General features: G+C 37.8%; 1 protein-coding gene across 3 annotated transcripts in view; it reads right to left on the minus strand.

The window, feature by feature from the left end:
* Positions 1–7,274: 7,274 nt before the first annotated feature.
* Positions 7,275–17,798, minus strand: part of LOC136857854 (transmembrane protein 41A-A) — a 94,124-nt gene continuing 83,600 nt past the window's right edge. For all 3 annotated transcript variants that reach the window (XM_067136840.2, XM_067136839.2, XM_067136838.2), the window contains 2 exons: positions 8,405–8,543; positions 7,275–8,176 (listed from right to left, as the gene is read on the minus strand). In XM_067136840.2, coding sequence (XP_066992941.1) covers positions 8,013–8,176; positions 8,405–8,543 — 303 coding nt within the window. In that variant the 3' untranslated portion in view covers positions 7,275–8,012. The remainder of the gene's footprint in view (positions 8,177–8,404; positions 8,544–17,798) is intronic.

The raw sequence follows: 17,798 nt of genomic DNA on the forward strand, positions 1-17,798 counted from the left end.
CAGATTGATTAGCCAAAGTTTCTGCATAAAAATCTTGTAAGAAATTACCAATGGACTGACTAACCCAAGTGGATCAAATATGAATGCAATGACAGACAAGACCTTTCATTTAATTACATGAATTTCAGCATGGTAGGAACTGTCTGAATACAGATTGCGACAAATAAGAAAATTATCAGTTACTGGATGCCATAATAGGCCTGAAGATTTCATGCTAGTGCCTTCATCAAGACTTGAAGGTAGCTGGGCTTGCCTGTCCTCTTCTGAAACTGCTTTCAGTAATGCTGGGTGGTTTGCACACCATTTCCAGAGGTGAAATCCTCCACTCTTTAGTAAATTAATAATTTCAGACTGCAACTGAAGAGCATCCTGTATATTGTCACAGCTGCTTACTAGGTTATTAGCATAAAAATCTCTGCGAACAACTTGTGCTGCTCTGGGGAACCTCAATTCTTCATCTTCAGCAAGTTGCTTCTGGCATCTGGTGGCTAGGAAGGGTGCTGCTGCTGTACCATATGTTACAGTTGTCAGTTCATAGTGACAGGGTGGGTCCCTACATGATTCCCTCCAGATAATCCGCTGAATGTTCCTATCATCTGCATGAACCATGACTTGCCGATACATTTCAGCAATATCTGCAGTGAAGGCACAGGTATGTATTCTAAATCTTAGAATAATAGAGTAAAGATCCTCTTGTATTGTCGTTCCAACCATTAATATATCATTCAATGAAATATTGTTAGAAGTTTTAGCAGATGAATCAAATACAGCCCTCGTTTTTGTAGTTGAGCTGCTAAGCTTAAAAACTGAATGATGGGGTAGATAATATCTTACACCTTCATTCCCTGACCTTAACCATATGCCCCGTGGCCTCATACTCGTGAAGAAATTTACAGTACTCATGCTTAAGTGAGGGCTGCCTACTGAAATGCCATTCTAGTTGAGTTAGTCTTGACATGGCATGATTGAAGGAGTATCCCAGAACCTCAGGTTTCTGCTTGAGTGGTAAACGAACTATAAATGTACCTGTAGCATCCCTAGTGGTATTCTCTGTAAAGTGCCTTTCTGTGGCTCTCTCTTCTCTTGTCATGACTGGGGATGAAAGCTCTTCTATTTCCCAGAACTGCTGTAGCTGAGTGTCTAACCTTCTGACTTCAAGAAACATGTGATTTGAGTAAGACATTTCTCTTCCCTCTGTTGGTAGTGTCCAGCAATAATCCATCCTAGTTCAGTGTCTCGAAGAATAGGATAATCTGGTGATCAAGGTCTGCAACCAAGTTTCAATAATGAAAAGAAATGTTCTGCACCTGTTAACACCTCAATGCCACCTGGCTAGAAGAACTTGGGGTCAGCAAGCTTTCAAGTCAGTAAGCAAGTTCCAATGCTCATGCTGAATGTAAAGCTAACCACTCTACCCCACCAAGTGTCAAAGTTACGGATAGCCGGAGCCTTTACCTTTCACCCTTCCAGTGGCCTTCATGGTTTGTACAGATATGACTTTGCTTTTTGCTTTTTAAATACTAGTACTCATGTTTATTATGTTTTTTTATTCATACCCCCTACTTTGTAATTCAGTGATTCTTGATGTTGTAAATTACCGTATATTTATTTTTGATTTCATACTTTCCTTGTTGTTATTTTTAATGTTACTACATATCCCTTAAAATGTAAATAAACTAATATTTAATATAGTAAATTTAAATATCTCTTTGGATTCATTTATTTCATTGCATACTGTTATTGCTATGACAACATGACTTCTTTATGATGTAGATACACCATAAAAGTATTTCTTCCCAAATAGATTTGTTAATAACCCCCTGTGGGTGAGAGATGCAGATGAAGAATACATCCACGGTATCCCTTGCCTGTTGTAAGAGGTGACTAAAAGGGCCGACCAAGGGATGATTGTATTAGAACCATGAAACTACTTTTAATTAGTACCATCACGCGGGGAACACCATGGGTCGCCTTTACTTGCGAGTAGTACCACTATGTTAAGTTCACAGTAGGTTTGTAATTAGTAGCAACATAAGATGAGTCTGCATGGGTTTTCCAGTACCTGTGATTAGTACCATTGTGAGAAACACCACAGGTCTGGGTGTTGCTTGTGATTAGTACCACTATACCAGCGACACTGTGGGTTTGCGTTGCCTGTGATTAGTAGCCACTATATGAGGAACACCCTGGATTTGCGTTGCCTATGAGTGGCGCCATTATGTGAGAAACACCATAGGTCTATGCAAATTACAATACTTGTGAGTAGTACCATAATGTGTGGAACACTGTGAGTATGCGCTACTTTTGATTAGTAACACAACATGACGAATACCATGGTTCTACTTCACTAGCGATAAGTACCATTATGAGGGGCCTTTGACCTGGATTTTGGACCCCTTTAGACAACAAGCATCTTCAGTTCAGGATTGTGCTTTAGAAGCAGTCCCTTTGTCAGTAATACTATTGTTTATGATAGTTTCTCGGTCGGATCCACTGATTGTTTTAAATTCATATCCATTCATTCATTCCTCATCATCACGTTTTTTATTCTGATCGGTGGATGATTTTGAACTTTTAAATTGTCATTACATTTCGTCTCATTTCGTACCATTAGGGGCTGATGACCTAGATGTTAGGTCCCTTTAAACAACAAGCATCATTATCAGATTTGTTATACCTGCACCAATCAGACTACAGACTAAGGAAGTATCTTTTATTAAGGTACATAATGTTCTTACAAATATGTATAATTGAAGAACTAAAGATCCATATACAGGTGAGCGGGTCGCCCTATGGTAGAAATCCAAACTGTGTAATTGGGAGAGAGTAAGCCCATGTGGTATTGCGCATCACAAGAAACTGAGTGAATTGGCTGTGCAGTTCAATCACATTGCTGCAACCTTGTTTTCGGGAGATGGTGGATTCGAACCCCACCGTCTGCAGATCTGAAGTTGTTTTTTTCATGGTTCCCTCATTTTCACTTCAGGCTAATGCTGTGGCTGTACCTTTATTAAGGCAACGATCCCTTTCTTTCGTCCTAGCCCTCTTTCCTATCCCATCCTTGTCTTACAACCTGCCTTCAATCAGTGTGATTTAAGCCAATATATATATAAAAATCTGGTAATGTTGTTTGACTCAATAGTGCCCCTGTACCTTTCCTGGGTTTCCCTAACGTGGTAAGCTAGAGACACATCAACTTGCAAGCTAAAAATATGTTTAAAATGGCCCCCGTCCCCTACTGCTTATTGAAGAAAGATGAAGAATAAAACAACATCCAAGAAAAAAGGACAGATATGTCCTTTATGGTAAGTCCTTGAACTTATGGAAATTGCAATAAAATATACAATCTAGATTTCTCTCTCCCTCCCCCCTCCCTTTAAGAATACGGTAATAGTAATGCTTACATCAAAATAAAGGCAGGAAATGTTTATTTAAACGAGTGAAGGAGAGAATGTATGACTAGCTCAGGTTGGTGGGTTCGAGTCCGGCAGTATTTGAAGGTGCTCAAATGTGCCAGTCTCATGTCTGTAGACCTGGTACGTAAGAACTCTTGCGGGGCAAAATTCTGGCACCTTGGCATTTATGAAAACCATAGAGGTAGTTAGTAGAACTAATAACATTATTATTCTCAATTCCGCAGTGAGCTTGAAAGCTGACCTAATTTCCGTTCACATAGCTTAGCACATTAATTCTCCTATGTGTATCCTGGATAAGCTTGAAGATATAACCAGCCTGCAAACTGAAAATATGCCCAATAATCTCTCTCCTTTTCTGGTTACTGAAGAGAGAAAGAAACTTTCGCGCAAAAGAAAGGAAAGACACTAAGTAATTTCAGGAACTTTTGAAAATCACACTGCAATGACATATTAAATAAATCGCATCGTGTAAGACACCCCTCTTTCTAATAATATGGTTATAGTAATGCGTATATCAAAATAAAGGCAGAAATATATAACATTAATATGAGTGAGAAAGTGTGTTTATTTCCTTAATTCTTCATTGAGCATGAAAACCGGCTTAATTATGAATATCTTGATTTATTTCAGATTTTTTATCATTTACTGGGGTAAGGAAATGTTCATTATCGATGGTTATACATTGAGGTTAGTTTGTTATGGTTATATCTGGTGATTTTAATATGTAACTAGTCATGTTAGCAGCAGTGATGAGCCTTAAAGAAGAAGAAGAAGAATCGGGCAGTGATATTTACCTTTTAGTGTATGGCCTTACGTGGCAATTACTATAATGTGAGTTGTTTTCTGTACCATTTTGTAATTACAATCATTGTCTGAACAATTGCTTGTATGGATTTTGATATATATAAATTGTCTGGGGATTGCAATGTTTTATTATAGAAAAAGCAACGTAATAGGTAAAGGTAAAGTCAGAAAATTACCATGCAACCATTTGTTTATTGTTATCAGTGCTGTATTACACTTATCAAAAGTCTATTCCCAAGATACTGTGTTAAAAGCTATTACTCAGTCTAGCCTAAGCAAGCAACGGGAACGGGCGTGCCGAGTTGAGTGGAATGGAGTAAGAGGGGGGGAGTGGACGGGTCAAGTGGAGTGTGACGAGGAAGATGATCGGTATACAACAATATCGGGTCATTATGGGAAGATGGCAGGGAAGAATGAAGAAGGGAACAACTAAAAGAAAGGAAGGTAAAGTGGAGATGAGATTGAAGGGTGAGATGCTGTTGGTGGCAGCGTGGTCACTGTGCTGCTGCTAATTGGGGGTGTGGAAGTAAATCCAAGCTCGCAGAACAGTGGCAACATGCACTGGGAGGATGTAGAAATCATAAGGAAGGTGGTAAAGGAGGTAGTGGAAGAGGTCTGCCCATTTGAACAGTTAAAAAAGATGATACAGGATCAAGTTAAGGAGTACAAAAAGACGAGGCAGTGGATTGAGGAAAACACAAAAGAAACTAAGACTAAAGTGGAAAACAGTGAGAGAGAAATTGGGTTACTAAGAGGGAAAATAAAAAATATGGAAGAGGAGGTGTTGAATCTGAAGAAAGAAATTGAAGCCAGCAGTCAAGAATGTAGGAGGAAATCCATATGTATTTATGGTGTGCAGGAAGAAATGGCAGAAGCTAAAGTGGACATTATTTATAAAGTGGTAGATGTCATCCAAAATAAAATGAAATCAACGAGGTTGATATAGATGATGCTGAAAGAGTAGGTAATGTGAGAGGGCACAGACCTATAAAAGTGACGTTGTTATCCACATTGATGGCGGACATAGTGACAAGAAACGCTGGAAATCTGCAATTTGGATTAAGAGGGATATGGGAAGAGATGGGAATAAGAATTTCAAAATTTTAAAGAAACATCTAGTAAGAGCAAGACTGCAAGGGTTGAGGGCGCACATTAGGGGTCAGCAACTAGTGGTGACAAATGGGAAATGGACACGAGGTTGGACAGTGATGAAACTTCAGGCATTGGAAGAGAGTCTTAAGCAGGAAGAAAGGAGTAGTGCCGGAGAGGACGTGCATAGTAGAATTGGAGGAGCACCGAGAACTAGTGAGGTCATAAATGCAGTTTCAGAAGGAATTAGGGAAGCAGGAAAAGAAATTAGTCTGGAGGGCAGTGCAGAAAAGAAATGAGGATACAGGAAGTGTCGATGGAGGGAAAAACACAAGAAATGCCAAGTGGTCACACGCATAGTGAAAATAATGGTTTGAGGGAGGAAGCAGAAGCAAGAGGAACTATGATTAAAGGGAGAAGCTTGAGTTTATAAAGGAACTGTGGGGTAAGAAAGGTAAAAGCGATGAAGACATAGTAACGAGAAGTAAAAAGTCAAGTAATATTAGTAACTTAGGTAATGGTGTTAATGTACAACTAGATGGGAAGATATAGTGTGATTAAAGTATATTGGAATAGTAAGTTAAGGTGAAGAGGGATGAAGTTATATGTGGAGTGTGATTAAGTCAATAAGAGAGTGGAAATAATGAAAGCTGGTTCGGTTTGTAAATAATTAGATTGGAAGATGTTAAGAAATTAAATTTGGTAGATGGTAGAATGTGTATGTTAACTATATTTGAACTGAATAGTGAATTCAATGTGGAGTTCGATAGTTAAGTATATTTGAAATATAAGTGAGAGTAATTAAGATTAAGAGGTTAATTTGGTGGGATGTAAAGAATGGTGGTAATTAATGAAGGGTGAGAAGGATTAAGTTGGAAGGTGAGTGAAGTGTATTTAAAATGGACAGTAAATTTAATGTAGAGATTGAATAAGAATGGAGTGATGGTTGCTAAGTGTGATCATGCTAAGAGTTATTATAGTTGATAGTAATTAATGAAAGGTGAGAAGGATTAAGTTGGATCGTACGTAGTGGTATAATTTAATGTGAAGTCTGGTTTACAGTTTAAATGAGACTGAGTATGGATATGTATATTTGAATGATAAGAGATTGATTTGGAGGTATGTAAAGAAAGATGGTAATTAAAGTTAAGGTGAAGAGTGATAAATTAAATGTAGAGTGTGATTAAGTTAATAGGAGAGTGGAGTCAGTAAATAAGTTGAAAGAGGTTGTTTAGGTCTGGATATTACACAGGGTCTAACAATGGAGGAAAACTCTGTATAGACTCATTGAAATAAATAAAAGCTATTACTTAGTCATCAGCATATGAGAATTTTTTTTCCATCTATCTGAAAATCACAAAGGTCATTTGTGTAGAGTAGGAATAACACTGGTCCAAGTACTGTTCCCTGTGGTATTTCACTTTCAAGGATTTACTGGAGGACAGATGATTTATCTTTTAATAAATCTTACTACATGTGTTGAAAGCTTTCATTAAGTCTAGAAATACTGCCATTGTTTAGGTCTTCATTTCAAACTCCCTACAATAAATATGGTCTCTGTTTTTAAAACTTATATACTGAAATGCAGCTACTTTTGACTTATACCCTTTAGCTCTGGCATGAAAGATATATCATGGCCTGCTAAATACTGATTAACCTGATAACTGAGTGGCTCTTATACTTTTAAAACGAAAAATAATCCATCTATAATTACCAGTTTTCATTTAAATTCAACTACTCTGAAAGATTAAGAGAGGAAGGTATTTGATATGGATAAAACTAGGGAGACTCTAAAGGGGTGTTCTCGTTTTCTTCTTTCATTTTTTCTCCTTCTCCTGAAAAATGATTTAGTTCTCTTGAGTGACTGCTTAAATTAAAACATACCATACTCTGAACATGTTTTGAAAAAAAAAAATGTATTATATGTAATAAGCTAAAAGGCAATTTTGAAATAAATCAGAATCCTCTCCTTAAACATGAATTTTTATTTTTTAAACATTACAAAGTATGATTTCTTATATTATACTCTATAAGAAAAAATGTAGCAATACCCTGAAATAATATCTATCAATAGAAAGGTTCTGATTTCTACTACATCTGTAATCCACCTCCTACGAGAGGCCTTTGAAGTTATTATTCCTTTCCTCGCACTCATGTTACAACACTGAATTCTTGGTGACAAACAATGGACGAGAAGAAACTCAGTTAATTTTAATATTCATGTATTCAGTATGTTATAAGCATCAGTGTTCATCTATATTCTTTCCAGGTAAAATAACTCAGGATCTTTGACTACCATCCACTTTTAATGGTTGTTTTTGAATTACGACTTTTTCTTAACAGAAGGTTATACTGCAGGCCATCAACGAGCCATGAGATTACTATTTGAGAAAATATCAAAAGTCTACACAGTGTTCTCCTGCATTGGATGAATGTTTAAGAGGATGTAAATGAAACAGTGACTGATGATTATTAGACAGGTACCATATATGTCTTCACATTCCATACATATTCATTTAAAAAGAAAATAAGAAGTGAAATGGAATGCATAAATATATTCCTGCTTTAGACAGTTTTTCTACATGATACACAAAAACCTATAAACGTATTTACAAATAATTTATAATTAAAATCAGTGCCTGATTAACATCTTATTTTAAATGGAATACAGCCCTTCCTTTAGAGTTAACAGTAAAAATATCTTCAAGCTTCAACAGGCTTCTTGAGGAGGATACTGGGACCAAGGGCTACAGCAGCCATCAAGGCTAACTGCCCAAATGTTCGCAAGCTGAAAACATCATCAAGGGATGTCAGAGTTGTTAACATCTCTCCTGCTTGCACACAGAGGAAGTTGTATGGCATAAGACCTGCAGAGAATACCATATAATATTAATACTTTATATATTCATAACATCTCCAGTTTACACGGCATGTTGCTTCATTAACAAAAATACCTTTACACATTGGGTAGAAAATGATTTATAAAACTAATTCTGTTTGATTTATGTATCTCAAAAACCCATAAAGTAAAAACAAAGCACAAAATAATTATAATTATTACAGTAATAAATTAATTCTAAGATAGAAGAAATTACCTATCAAAACTGTTACAAAAAACAAATGAAGTGGAACACCCATAATAGGAGAAGCCAAATTGATGAGCCAGTTTGGAGTCATTGGGAAGAGCCGTAGAAATAGGAGGAAATATATTAGCTGGTGCGAGTTCTTCTCAACCTGCAACAAAATGGAAAACTTTATTACAATTAACAAAGACGGAAAATAAAATCAGAATTTAAGGTGCTTCATACACCAAAGAGGATACATTTAAGAGAACATTCAATATTTCTGCTATTAATTGAGGAATAATCTTGAAAATGGCACACCTATCTTATACTTGTCCTATATTGTGGCAGAAAGGTTGATTTTCTATCATATGATTTTGTATACATCTTTTCAAAACTTTATGTGGCTTATCCTCAAAAAACAAACACACTTTCTGTGAAAGAAAATATGTAAACACGGTACTGGTTGTTTTGAACTCCCTTTCAAAGCAGATAATTTATTTTACAGGATAAACACAATGAGAGTATTAAGTATTCAGATTAATTTTTACAAATTTCCATTGTTTAAAACCGGGCGAGTTGGCCATGCAGTTAGGGGCGCGTAGCTGTGAGCTTGCATCCGGCAGATAGTGGGTTCGAACCCCACTGTCGGCAGCCTTGAAGATGGTTTTCTGTGATTTCCCATTTTCACACCAGGCAAATGCTGGGGCTGACCTTAATTAAGACCACGACTAATACCTTCCTACTCCTAGGCCTTTCCTATCAAATCATCACCATAAGATGCGGTGCAACATAAAGCAAATTGTAAAAAAAAAAATTAAAAAAAAAAACATTGTTTAAAAGTTCCTTGTTAGTTCTTTTACCTGCAAACACCCTCATTTAAAAAGAAGTAAATGTGATCATTTTGTTTCACCTCAAGAATAGCTAGATATGAAGAATTCTGACAAATCTGATGCTATTCCATTTCCGTGCTGATGAATTTACAATAACAAAGAAGAATTGGAAAGATTTTCTCTCCCGACAAACACAACTCTATTTACATGAATATACTTTATTCAGTACTAGTTTCAGCCCTTTTTTGGGCTATCTTCAGCTTAATAGATAAATATGAATATAAACTTAAAATACAAATTAGCATCCATTAAAACTTGTTGAACAAATATATAGTTTTTTTTTGCTAGTTGCTTTACGTCGCTCCGACACAGATAGGTCTTATGGCGATGATGGGACAGGAAATGCCTAGGAATGGGAAGGAAGCGGCCGTGGCCTTAATTAAGGTACAGCCCCAGCATTTGCCTGGTGTGAAAATGGGAAACCATGGAAAACCATCTTCAGGGCTGCCGGCAGTGGGGTTCGAACGCACTAACTCCCGGATGCGAACTCACAGCTGCGCGCTCCTAACCGCACGGCCAACTCGCCCGGTAAACATATAGTAAAACGTGGTGGCGGAAGAGTTAACATGATATCCATTTTTTAACATATAATTTGTTAAAATATAAAGTTTATATGAATCTATCCTCCTTCATCCTCCTCTGCGAACCATGTGACCTTGCAAGTGATAAAAATCATTATTATCCGTATTGAAGATACTGAATGTAGAATGCTAAAAGGTTTGTTTTGTCACCCGTTCAATACATATAAATTTTACAATTTAGGAATTTATTATTGATTCCATTTGAGACATGTTTCGCCCTTCATTGAGGGCATCATCAGTCAAATTATCTCCTCAAGGCAAAAATCAGGTACCTGGTTAGTAGTTGACATGCACAAATTAATACATATTATTAATACACATTACAAAAATTAAGTAAGAGAAACAGTTGTACAATAGTGATGGTTGAACATATAGGTTTATAGAATAAGAAGTCAGCACCAATGCGTAAAATTAAAATAGAGTTCAGCAGTGGTGCTCTGGAGAACAGTTGACGTAATCATAGGAAAATATAAAGTTTAAAAAAAATTTACATTATAACAATCAAGGGAGAAAGGGTGCAGTGCCAACCGCATGTGCGTATTACCGACTGTGCCTCCTTCATAGTCCACCAATACTCATCAACAATTACCTCTCAGCGACACATCAGACAACTTCCACTTCATACAATAAAACTTTCAACAACACGCCAGAACCCAGCGCACATCGGCACGAATATGGCGTGCCACTACGGCTCCTCTTCGCAGTCAGAATGAGAAGATGCCTTATTCTAGCTACAACGCTCTGACTCTGCAGTTACCGTATACATTCTAATCTCTCCACTGCAGTTCACAACACAAGCAATTCTATTCTATTTCACCAGACCAGCAACAAAAAACAATAACTTCATCCCGAGGTCCGTCATACTTTTTTCCACGGAATAATATCAATTTAATCTCACCAGCATCTCACACCGATGTCTTCACATACCATTCGAAGCTACAGAAGTCAACTAAAAGAATAAGCGAAAGTTTCAACCCGCAACATATTCCTAATAAGCAATTACCTACAAATAACTGTCATCATTGTTGCCATTCAAACGCACTGAATACCCATGAGTCTCCATCCACACTGACCAGTCTCCATACCGATCTCGGTGCTGCAACCAGACAACTTTTAGCTTGATGCCTATAAACCTCATTTGGCTATGGAATATTTCCCTACCCCCGGTGATTTTAGCTAAGATAAACCACTCTGCAAATTTCTGAAATGTCAATGCTACATTCTTCTTCCAACCTTTAAAACAACAGGACGCACTTGGTACTAGATTTTTTTATATCCTTGCTCACCAAGCTGCTCTTGTGTAAATATGTATATAAATTGTAAAATTCTCAACTGTTCAATTGGACAATGTAAATACTGTATAGTTACCAACCATTGACATTAATTTTTGATTACAAACATTGACGCCAAGCACTACACCCTTTCTCCCTTGATTGTTATAATGTAAATATTTTTAAAACTTTATATTTTCCTACGATTGTGTCAACTGTTCTCCAGAGCACCACTGCCGAACTCTACTATTTTAATTTTACGCATTGGTGCTGACTTCTTATTCTATAAAACTATACGTTCAACCATCACTATTGTAAAACTGTTTCTCTTACTTAATTTTTGTAATGTGTATTAATAATATGTATTAATTTGTGCATGTCAACTACTAACCTGGTACCTGATTTTTGCCTTGAGGAGATAATTTGACTGATGATGCCCTCAATGAAGGGCGAAACATGTCTCAAGTGGAATCAATAATAAATTCCTAAATTGTAAAATTTATATGTACTGAATAGGTGACAAAACAAACCGTTTAGCATCCTACATCCATGTGACCTTGCCGCGGTGGGGAGGCTTGCGTGTCCCAATGATGCAGATAGCCGAGCCGCAGGTGCAACCATATCGGATGGGTATCTGTTGAGAGACCAGACTAACGAATGGTTTATCGAAAGGAGGGGTAGCAGCCTTTCGGTAGTTGCAAGGGCGGCAGTCTAGATGATTGACTGATACGGCCTTGTAATAATACTCAACATGGCTTAGCTGTGTTGATACTGCTACATGGCTGAAAGCAACGAGGAAACTACAGCCGTAACAACCTCCCGAGGACATGCAGCTCTCTCTGTATGAATGATGTACTGATGATGGCTTCCTCCCGGGTAAAATATTCCGGAAGTAAACTAGTCCCCCATTCGGATCTCCGGGTGGGGATTACACGAGAGGGGGCGATCATCAGGAAGACGGATACTGACATTCTGCGAGTCGGAGCGTGGAATGTTAGAAGTTTGAATCGTTGTGGTAGGTTAGAGAATTGCCTTTGCTGGCAGGACTTAGTGTTTACAGTGCACTATGTCTTCTGGTATGGGCTAGATCAATTTTGTTACTTTAATTGATCTGTCTCTGTCTTATCCTTGGCTTTGACAATATGAAAGTGACTGAGGTATGAGCGATGCTAGTAATGCCATTCCTTCTGCAGCCAGTCCCTGCTATGAATGGTGTGAAAATGTTGCTCATAGGGTGGGCTGGTGCATGCATTTCAGTGGGCTTGGCAGACTGATATGTAATAGCAACTTCTGGCTTGGTGAGGAAAGCAACGAGAAACTACCTCACTCCTCGTTTCCCTAGTACGCCTCTTCAGTGATGCCTAGGCCATCTATGACAGCTGATGGCGGAGCTGTTGAGGATCCAACCAGCCTTAGGGCTGAAGACTGCACATACACAGGTTAGAGAATCTGAAAAGGGAGATGGATAGGCTAAAGTTAGATGTAGTTGGTATAAGTGAAGTACATTGGCAGGAAGAACAAGATTTTTGGTCAGGCGACTACCGAATTATCAACACAAAATCAAACAGGGGAAATGCAGGAGTTGGTTTAATAATGAATAAGAAAATAGGGCAACGGGTAAGCTACTACAACCAGCATAGTGAAAGAATTATTGTCGTCAAGATAGACACCAAACCAATGCCCACCACAATAGTGCAGGTCTATATGCCTACTACTTCAGCGGATGATGAAGAAATCAAAAGAATATATGAGGAGATAGAAGATTTAATACAATATGTAAAAGGTGACGAGAATCTAATTGTGATGGGAGACTGGAATGCAGTGGTAGGCCAAAGAAGAGAAGGTAGTACAGTAGGAGAATTTGGATTGGGACAAAGGAACGAAAGAGGAACTTGGCTGGTTGAATTCTGCACTGATCATAATTTAGTCCTTGCCAATACTTGGTTCAAACACCACAAATGATGGCTGTATACATGGACGAGACCGGGAGACACTGGAAGGTATCAAATAGACTTCATTATGATTAGGCAGAGATTCAGAAACCAGGTGTTGGATTGCAAAACTTTCCCAGGAGCAGACGTGGACTCTGACCACAACTTGTTGGTCATGAAATGCCATCTGAAGTTGAAGAAATTGAAGAAAGGAAAGAATGCAAAAAGATGGGATCTAGACAAGTTGAAAGAAAAGAGTGTGAGGGATTGTTTCAAGGAATATGTTGCACAAGGACTAAATGAAAAGGCTGAAGGAAACACTATAGAGGAAGAGTGGAGAGTAATGAAAAATGAAGTCAGTAGGGCTGCTGAAGAAATGTTAGGAAGGAAGAAAAGATCAACTAAGAATCAGTGGATAACTCAGGAGATACTAGACCTGTTGATGAACGACGAAAATACAAGAATGCTAGAAATGAAGAGGGCAGAAAAGAATACAGGTGATTAAAGAATCAAGTGGATAGAAAGTGCAAGGTAGCTAAGGAAAAATGGCTGAAGGAGAAGTGCAAGGATGTTGAAGGCTGTATGGTTCTGGGAAAGGTAGATGTTGCATACAGGATAATCAAGGAAACCTTTGGAGAAAGGAAATCTAGGTCTATGAATATTAAGAGCTCAGATGGAAAGCCACTTCTAGGGAAAGAAGACAAAGCAGAAAGATGGCAGGAGCATATCCAACAGTTGTATCAAGGTAAAGATGTAGATAATTTGGTTCTGGAACATGAAGAGGCTGTTGACGCTGATGAAATGGGAGACCCAATTTTCAGGTCAGAGTTTGACAGAGCTGTGAGCGACCTAAATAGGAACAAGGCACCTGGAATTGATGACATTCCCTCTGAATTACTAACTGCCTTAGGAGAAACCAGCATGGCAAGGTTATTTCATTTAGTGTGTAAGATGTATGAGACAGGAGAAGTCCCATCCAATTTTCGGCAGAATGTTGTTATACCTATTCCCAAGAAAGCCGGTGCTGACAGGTATGAAAACTAGCGCACCATTCGTTTAGTATCTCATCCCTGCAAAATTTTAACATGTATTATTTACAGAAGAATGGAAAAACAAGTTGAAGCTGAGTTGGGAGAAGATCAATTTGGCTTCAGAAGAAATGTAGGAACACGTGAAGCAATCCTGACTTTACGTCTGATCTTAGAGAATCGAATCAAGAAGGACAATCCCACGTACATGGCATTCGTAGATCTAGAAAAGGCATTCGATAATATTGATTGGACCAAGCTATTTATGATTCTGAAGATGATAGGGTCAGATACCGAGAACAAAGAATTATCTACAATCTATATAAAAATCAGTCCGCAGTGATAAGAATCAAGGGCTTTGAAAAAGAAGCAGCAATCCAGAAAGTAGTGAGGCAAGGCTGCAGTTTGTCCTCTCTCCTTTTCAATGTTTACATAGAACAGGTAGTAAAGGAAATCAAAGAGGAATTTGGAAAGGGAATCACAGTCCAAGGAGAGGAAATCAAAACTTTGAGATTTGCCAATGATATTGTTATTTTATCTGAGACTGCAGAAGATCTCAAGAAGTTGCTGAATGGTATGGATGAAGTCTTGGGTAAGGAGTACAAGATGAAAATAAATAAGTCCAAAACAAAAGCAATGGACTGCAGTCGAACGAAGGCAGGTGATGTAGGAAATATTAGATTAGGAAATGAAGTCTTAAAGGAAGTAGATGAATATTGTTACTTGGGTAGTAAAATAACTAACGATGGCAGAAGTAAGGAGGACATAAAATGCAGACTAGTACAAGCAAGGAAGAGCTTTCTTAAGAAAAGAAATTTGCTCACTTCAAACATTGATATCGGAATTAGAAAGACGTTTTTAAAGACTTTCGTGTGTAGCGTGGCATTGTATGGAAGTGAAACATGGACGATAACTAGCTCAGAAAGAAAGAGGATAGAAGCTTTTGAAATGTGGTGTTACAGAAGAATGCTGAAGGTGAGATGGATAGATCGAATCACGAATGAAGAGATACTGAATCGAATTGGTGAGAGGAGATCGATTTGGCTAAATTTGACAAGAAGAAGAGATGGAATTATAGGACACATCTTAAGACACCCAGGACTTGTTTAGTTGGTTTTTGAAAGAAGTGTAGGTGGTAAGAACCGTAGGGGTAGACCAAGATATGGTAGACCAAGATATGAATATAACAAGCAGATTAGAGCAGATGTAGGATGCAATACATACGTAGAAATGAAAAGGTTAGCACAGGATAAGGTGGCACGGAGAGCTGCATCAAACCAGTCTATGGACTGATGACTCAAACAACAACAACAACATCCTCCTTCATTCTCGCTGGTAAATATTAATACATCGATGTTTGTGAAAATAATTAAAACTAGGATTAAAAGACTTGCTAATAACTATTTGTACTACAATGTAATATGTCATTCAATTTATAGTCTATATTGACATATGTTGAACTTTAGTTGACTGCCCTAATTTATTATCAAATTTGATTAGAAACATCAGCTTATTAACCAAGGGACATTCTTTCAGAATTGTTTTCTCGAACTGTTCCTATGGCTGAGTACCCACGGAATGTTAGAAATTAAAAGTGTGTTGCACCAGAAAACAAATTGTGTAAAGTGAGTACTTCAGATTTTTATCTTCATCAGGCAATTCATCAAGCAACACAAGTATGGGACTTGGAGCTCTGGCAACTAATTTTTCATAGTCTATCTTTGATTTAGCACCTTTCTCTTGGTACAAATCAAAATTTACTAAATAACCATCCTTAGTATTTAGGCACCATATCTTGTAACCAAATCTAATTGGTTTTCCACAAATAAACTCTTTGCAGTTATGACATTTGAAATATTTGACCATATATTCATCATATGCCAGATGTTCTTCAGGAACAAAATTATCAATGCATCTTTCTTTCATCATTTCCAACAAGGAGAGGATTTTCCAGGCCTTGTCATTTTTGTCAATTTTGCTCTTGTCTACACAGTGCAGAAAGCAAACAAATCTGAAGTAACCTATCTTTTTGCATGGCCTGCCAAATAGCTACATTTTTCATGTCATCGTTAAGAGTCCCAATAATTTTGTTTAGATAGAAGGTTATTATAACCACTAACAAATAAAATAGCAACAAAACAGCATATTTCACCTGCAGTTACCTTGCAATCCATAAAATTAAAAAATAAGCATACCGCCTTTTTTCATCCAGTAAGTGGTTGATTAGTTCACTGTCAATAAACTGCTCAAAAATTTTGACTGTAGACATGTACCTAGAGAAATCTCAATTTGAGAAAAAGATGGCTTCTCATAGTAAAAATGTGTTCCTTTTGTCCATAAAATAGTACAATTTGACATCTACTGCTCCCTCTCTGCAATCCAGCTTTTTGTTTCTGGAGAGATTTTGATTTCAAACATATCAATATCTTCATCAGTGATGTGATTATAAATAATATCCAATCCTTCAGCAAGTGAAAATCCACCGAGCTCGATAGCTGCAGTCGCTTAAGTGCGGCCAGTATCCAGTATTCAGGAGATAGTAGGTTAGAACCCCACTGTCGGCAGCCCTGAAAATGGTTTTCCGTGGTTTCCCATTTTCACACCAGGCAAATGCTGGGGCTGTACCTTAATTAAGGCCACGGCCGCTTCCTTCCCATTCCTGGCCCTTCCCTGTCCCATCGTCGCCATAAAACCTATCTGAGTCGGTGCGACGTAAAGCAACTAGCAAAAAAAAAAAAAAAAAAAAAAAAAAAAAGTGAAAATCCTCTCCTGGTGAAAAAAAATACTTTGATCAATGTCACAGAGTATAAGCGCCAAGTGTGTCCATATGGCAACTCTAAAATTAAAGTACATTTAGCTCAAATAATTTACGTTATAATTTACAAATATTTCTTCATAGAGCATTACTGAAGTGTCTTCAATATAAATATAAAACAACATACAGTACAATAATAATTTGATGTCGATGACAGTGCACTTACTGAAAACCTTCATCCACTTCTACGTAATCATTCACAGTACTTGAAATTTGTGTGGTTATAACGCTAAGAATCCGGCCCTGCAGTGTAGGGGTAGCGTGTCTGCCTCTTATCCGGGGGCTTCGGGTTCGATTCCCGGCCAGGTCAGGGATTTTTACCTGATTCCGAGGGCTCGTTCGAGGTCCACTCAGCCTACGTGATTACAAACGAGGAGCTGCCTGACAGTGAGATGGCAGCCCCGGTCTAGAAAGCCAAGAATAACGGCCAAGAGGATTTGTCTTGCTGACCACACGATACATCGTAATCTGCAGGCCTTCAGGCTGAGCAGCGGTCGCTTGGTAGGCCAAGATCCTTTGGGGCTGTTGCACCATGGGGTTTGGTTTTATAACACCAAGAAGGACAGAATAAAAGTGGCGTGAAAATAACGTAGCACACATGTTGCCACAGCAGACAATGCTCTTCCCGCGTCTCTAGCTCATTACTGAACTCCACTAATGGCTTTATGAATCAATTCAATTTCATACCTTTATTTCATCAATCATTAACTTACAATTACTCCCTAATACATAATAATAAAAAAACTACAAATACACTTTCACTAATGGCATGATGGCATCAGAAAATGTACCAGGATATGACAAAACAAAAAATTACCAATAAACTAGCCATCCCATTAAATGCTCATTAAAAAACCCATATAATTTTGTAAACATTAAAATATAATAATAGGAATTGTACCAGGGGT

The sequence above is a fragment of the Anabrus simplex genome, chromosome 1 (genome assembly GCF_040414725.1).
Source record: "Anabrus simplex isolate iqAnaSimp1 chromosome 1, ASM4041472v1, whole genome shotgun sequence".
Taxonomy (NCBI): Eukaryota; Metazoa; Arthropoda; class Insecta; order Orthoptera; family Tettigoniidae; genus Anabrus; species Anabrus simplex.